The sequence below is a fragment of the Bos indicus x Bos taurus genome, chromosome 9 (genome assembly GCF_003369695.1).
Source record: "Bos indicus x Bos taurus breed Angus x Brahman F1 hybrid chromosome 9, Bos_hybrid_MaternalHap_v2.0, whole genome shotgun sequence".
Classification (NCBI taxonomy): domain Eukaryota; kingdom Metazoa; phylum Chordata; class Mammalia; order Artiodactyla; family Bovidae; genus Bos; species Bos indicus x Bos taurus.
Window position 1 is genome coordinate 92,393,520 of NC_040084.1, and position 6,000 is coordinate 92,399,519.

The 6,000-nt window shown below is 37.0% G+C and overlaps 1 protein-coding gene across 1 annotated transcript in view; it reads right to left on the reverse strand.

The window, feature by feature from the left end:
• The window catches only part of NOX3 (NADPH oxidase 3), a 66,041-nt gene extending 62,157 nt beyond the window's left edge, over nucleotides 1–3,884 (reverse strand). The window contains exons 1-4 of the mRNA XM_027552181.1: nucleotides 3,837–3,884; nucleotides 3,106–3,201; nucleotides 2,879–2,989; nucleotides 1,787–1,871 (exon numbers count right to left, since the gene is read on the reverse strand). Of these exons, the coding sequence (XP_027407982.1) occupies nucleotides 1,787–1,871; nucleotides 2,879–2,989; nucleotides 3,106–3,201; nucleotides 3,837–3,884 (340 nt within the window). The remainder of the gene's footprint in view (nucleotides 1–1,786; nucleotides 1,872–2,878; nucleotides 2,990–3,105; nucleotides 3,202–3,836) is intronic.
• Nucleotides 3,885–6,000: the final 2,116 nt, after the last annotated feature.

The window sequence follows — 6,000 nt, forward strand, 5'->3', positions numbered from 1 at the left end:
GCAGGGGTATAAAATAACTTGGTCATCTGCTTCTAGTCAACTGCTGTCCCTGTGAATTATGCTCCATCCTGAAATCATTACTGACTGTACCAGTTTCAGGAGGTTATATATAGTTCCTATCATGGTATCTTGAGCACAGGAGGCAGATATTCAACACGCATCACTGATATATATATATACACACATACATACATACTATTGATATATGATTCTGCATGAAGAAATATACATACTCAAAGGTTTAAGGAGAAAAAAATCATTGCATAACACATATTTTCCTTTATTCTTTGATTCCTTTTCTGACATGTTTTGATGCTCTGGGGTTTTTTTGTTCCTTCTCTCTATTATATCTTTATAACTTTCTCTTAGAGTCCAATTCTGCCTTAAAGCTATTGCAGAGTGAGCATTCTTCCTGACATTGTAGTGTGTTTTATCTCCTCTTTTAAAACAGAATTAAAGGTTCTTAGGCTTTAAAGGAAGCCTAGAGTTTCCTTGAATTCCTTCTCTGAAGCACTTTCCAAGATGCAGTCTGGATTCCACTAGAACAGCTCCCCCAACAGGGAACTCAGCCCTCTCAGGGGACCCTCATTCTAATTTTAGATAATTTTCAAGGTCTGGCAAAGGCTTCCATTTCTGAGCTTAAATCTGCTTCCCTGAGTCTTCATTCCTTCCTGTATTTACTCATTCATCAAAGATTATTGGCATCTACATATACTCTGCACCATTGCAGGCCTTGGAACACAAAGATGAATTAGCCCTGCTCTTTGTCCTCCAAACTTTGGTTTTCTCTAGGACATGCTGTAGATTTACCCTTAATTCTTAACAAATGCCGAAGAACTTTTCCAAACATTTCCTGGGTTGGCTTAATCTGGCATTGAAGACAGCCGGTAGGGAGCTCTCCCTGCTTGTCTTAGCACACACCCAAAATTGTGCTAATTGGCACCGGGGCACCGTCTGTCATGTCTTGTTGCTTAATTAAATCTACATTTGTTTTGAATGTTCTTTTTATTCTGCTATTTTTTATGCATGAGAGGATAAAAACAAAAGAGAAAAACATTTTATAGTTAAATTAGTTTGAGGAAAACAGTCCTGAATCATAACTCTTTATTGTTCAGATAGCCTTTTATTTCAATGTCTTTGTTGTCCAACAAAACCACAAGCCAATTGGTTGTTGCCCCTCTTCATTTCTTCCTGATCAGAGTTTAACCTTGACCTTGGATGCTAATTTCTAGTGCTTTTATCTTGAACTCTCTTGTTTTCTAATTCAAGAAATGGTGATAACAATTTATATGGCTATAAAGCTTCAGATCTTTTCAAGATCCTTTTATATCCACTAGCTCAATACTATTCAAAACCTCGTTCACATGATCTTGCTTTTCTCCTTTTTATTGCCCATGATACCAGTTGATAGTCATTTTCCCATGACTGAATGGGATTTTGAGTATAGGTCAATTTTATTTCTGATGTGAATTATATTGAATAACAAAGTGCTTATTTTTCAAGTGGGTCTTTACCACGGTATTATCAACAAGCTTAATTATTCAGAAATGAAAATGAAGTTTCATAAACTTTTCCTTGACAAATTGAAGGCTTGGTAAAGAAGAGAAGGCATGAATGTAAATTAGAAACTTAAAAATCCATTTGTATTAAGGTTTGCATGGTCAGATGGAAGACAAAGATTTCTTTCACCTAAGGGTGAGTCTTTGGCAGGGAAGGAATAAACAAAACTATTAAATGAATGTGCAGTATTATAAAATTAATCAGATAATTAATAATAAGCACTTACTTGCATTAATGACTATTCCATAGGCAACCAGTTTGTGGAATTTGAGATTTTTGTCTAATTGCCTCCTCCACGGTCCTCTGAAGCACTAGAGTAACAAAAATTAGAAAGTCTTATTCAGGGAAAATCATAGCAATAGCAGTGTCATGAGAGTTAAGAGAGCAAGACTCAGGCTCTGCCTCTAAATTACTAAAGGTGGGCCTACCTGAGACAAAAATTAGTGGCCATTAATTAGTCAAACAGGCAAAATCAAATGGTTATTACTAGCTTTGCTGAAATTCCAACTCAATAAAAGTGATTGAGTTAGTAGTTCCCTGGCTACAAGTCAAAACTCTAGAATAAACCTGCTAATAATCATGCACTGGCTAATTTAGAAAATGAAGATGATAACCATCATCCTCAGTGATGTGGTTTAAGTGGTCTATAAATTATTCCTTATTACACAAAGAAAGGCTGTATATTCATCTACATCTAAATATTCATAACATTATGAAGATTGTATGATAAAGTATTTAGTCTGGAAGGGTTATTGAGGTCTCATTTTTCTGTACAGTGCGCTATTCTGTTTGGCAGGAAACACAGGTAAGTACTCAACGCAGTGAAATCTACATAATTAGGAAATGCCCCATTGTGTCTGCTAGGGGTTAAAATTTACATATTAAAATCTATGTACACTAATTGTGTTTTCCTGGGCTGAAAACTCAGAGAGACGCTTCTTTAGTGGCATTTGACTCATCTACGTATCTATTTCCTTTTAATCAGAAATGGTAATAGTTCAAGCTGTTATAATGCTTCCATCTTCATGAGTCAGGTCAATCTTATTAGCCTTTCTTTTCCGATGAAGCAGATGCATCAGGGGAAGGTTGAGCAATGAGTCCAATGTCATGTAAGGTGTCAATGGCAAAAGGAAAACACAAATCAAGTGTACCAATTTCCGATTTTCAGTTTTAGGCATTGTGTCCTCTCTACAAAGAAGCATATGTCAATCTAAACAGGATTATTGGGAATTTCATAGTGAAGTACATCTTTGTTTTCAATAGCACTTATATTAATAGATCATAACAACGGAAATTATTTCAATAACTTAGTACTTACAGCACTTGTCCCTCTCATGAATGAAATAAGGTTTCGACTGACGGGTAATAGAATTAGCATGCAGTTAAAATTCAGGCACACTGCAGATGCGCGAGCCCAAGCCAGGGTAGACTGTCCATGTATAAAGACATAAGAAAGAGATACAGTGAAACAGGGAAGCTGGGGGAAATAGAATGCATTTTGTTTTCTGAAATGATAATTAATGCATAGTACCCAAATCTACTTACACCCAGAATAACTCGTGTATAAAGGAAAGACTCTTCCTCTTCATACCAATAGAATGTGTCGATAAACAGATATAAATTCACTCCCAGCCATGAGAGCTAGAGCAGAATGGAAAAAAGGGCCAGTCAATACTGTCTTCAACCTTTCCTTCTTCTCAAAATCATTTGGGGTTCTTGGGGTCTTTTTTTTTTAAGTGAAATGAAAAGCTTTTCAATATCAATCAGAATCATTCCATATACTTATTTCTTATAGGTTAGTTTTGTAACAGTTATCAGCATGTTAAGAAATTGTTAACTTTATTAAAAAAGATTTGAAATACATAGGGGTATACTTTAAGGAATTTAATGAAAAAATACAGAACCCTCCTAATCAACATTGCTATAATCTTTCAAGTCAGTGATGTCAAGAAGGAGGAAACCCTTAAAAATCAACTCAGAAAATACTTTAGAAAAATTCCAATGTCATAGTCTAATTCAAACACTTCCTTCGATTTACAGAAACATTCATACCTGATGCAAATGGAAACCACTTGACTTTAAAAATAATGATTTGCATGATTCTGCAAGAGTAAATTAAGATTTACCAAGGTGTATCTACTGAATGTTTTCTAACAAGTTTTAGTCTTTTAAGCCGGGCAATACTTCACGTTACTTAGTATTCCTATACAAGTTATCTGAAGAATCAAGGTATGCAGTGTATATGTTTAGAGCTGAATAACAAAAATGATACTTACTACTAATATGATGGAGAGACTCTCATTCAAAATCCAGCATCCCATCATGACAGCCTTGCTCGTTTGCAGTTAGCAAATTATTTTTTTCATTCAGCTCAGCCTGGTTGTTGTATCCTTAGCAAGGGCTTTTTTGCTATGTTATTTTATCTTTTTGTCTTAGGAAGCACCTACTGGGAGCAGCTCTCGAGGAATTTCTAATTAAGGACTTCTTGCCAAAGGCACATCTCCAAGTTGACATGCCTCATGACCTGGGTGAAAACAAGGCAAGTCTCTGTCTAATGATTCCTTTCTTCAAAGATTTCACAAGAAAAGAAGGCTCGTTTTATTAAATTAGCCTGATGTACTTTATACCCCATTCATTTTCTACATGATTGCAGTCAGGATGATAATAAGTCCTTATGTAAATTTGAAAAATAACCTAACTGCTGAAGGCTGGATACAGCAAAACATTTTAATAGAGTTTTTGCCACGTTCTTTATTTTAGTTTCTTCACTTCCTTTCTTCCTCTTTGGAAAAAGCTTTTTATAGAAAACATAGAATGATGGGTAAATAAATATAAGTTAATCTTTCAGAAGATGATGAAGAAAACCAGAGAAGAATCTCTAAAAAAAAACACAGATGGAGGAACTTTCATAAACTTAAAATGTGGGTGGGACTTCCCTGGTGGTCCGGTGGTTAAGACGTCATGCTCCCAATGCAGGGGACCCAGTTCTGATTCCTGGTTCAGGGAACTAGATGCTGCATGCCGCAACTAAGACCTGATGTAGCCAAATAAGTAAATATTTTAAAAATATGTAACTATAAAGAATGAAGGAGACAGTTGTGGGATTACAGAATAAATTGTATTTTTTCCCCTGTAATCCCACTTGGTGTACCCATGAGGTCAGTGAGAATATTCTTTCATACTTTAGTGATCCAAGGAGTGGCTGTCTGGGCCTGGTCCATTCTCTGATTTTGTGTAAGTTACAGTTATTAAATGGGGCTTCCCAGGAGGTGTGGCGGTAAAGAATCTGCCTGCCAATGCGGGAGATGCAAGAGACGTGGGTTTGATCCCTGGGTTGGGAAGATCCCCTGGAGTAGGAAATGGCAATCCATTCCAGTATTGTTGCCTGGAAAATTCCATGGACAGAGGATCCTGGAGGGCTACAGTGTTCGGGGTTGCAAAGAATCAGGCACAACTCAGCGACTGAGCACACAGACACATGGTTATTAAATGCAGTGACTGCGACTGCTCTGCTTTTGAATATGCTGTCTAGGTTGCTCATAACTTTCCTTCCAAGGAGTAAGCATCTTTTAATTTCATGGCTGCAATCACCATCTGCAGTGATTTTGGAGCCCAGAAAAATAAAGTCTGACACTGTTTCCACTGTTTCCCCATCTATTTCCCATGAAGTGATGGGACCAGATGCCATGATCTTCGTTTTCTGAATGTTGAGCTTTAAGCCAACTTTTTCCCTCTCCACTTTCACCTTCATCAAGAGGCTTTTGAGTTCCTCTTCACTTTCTGCCATAAGGGTGGTGTCATCTGCATATCTGAGGTGATTGATATTTCTCCCAGCAATCTTGATTCCAGCTTGTGTTTCTTCCAGCCCAGCGTTTCTCATGATGTACTCTGCATATAAGTTAAATAAGCAGGGTGACAGTATACAGTCTTGATGTACTCCTTTTCCTATTTGGAACCAGTCTGTTGTTCCATGTCCAGTTCTAACTGTTGCTTCCTGACCTGCATATAGGTTTCAGGTCAGGTGGTTTGGTTTTCCCATCTCTTACAGAATTTTCCACAGTTTATTGTGATCCACACAATCAAAGGCTTTGGCATAGTCAATAAAGCAGAAATAGATGTTTTTCTGGAACTCTCTTGCTTTTTTGATGATCCAGCAGATGTTGGCAATTTGATCTCTGGTTCCTCTGCCTTTTCTAAAACCAGCTTGAACATCAGGAAGTTCACGGTTCACGTATGGCTGAAGCCTGGCTTGGAGAATTTTGAGCATTACTTTACTAGTGTGTGAGATGAGTGCAATTGTGCAGTAGTTTGAGCATTTTAATATATGAAATACAGATATTTTGGCAGATTAACCCGAGGTAAGAGCGCAGTTAGTGAAATATCCTCAGTAGCTTTTTTAACAGTGAGGCATATAAAGATGTAAAGTCTTCATATTCATTT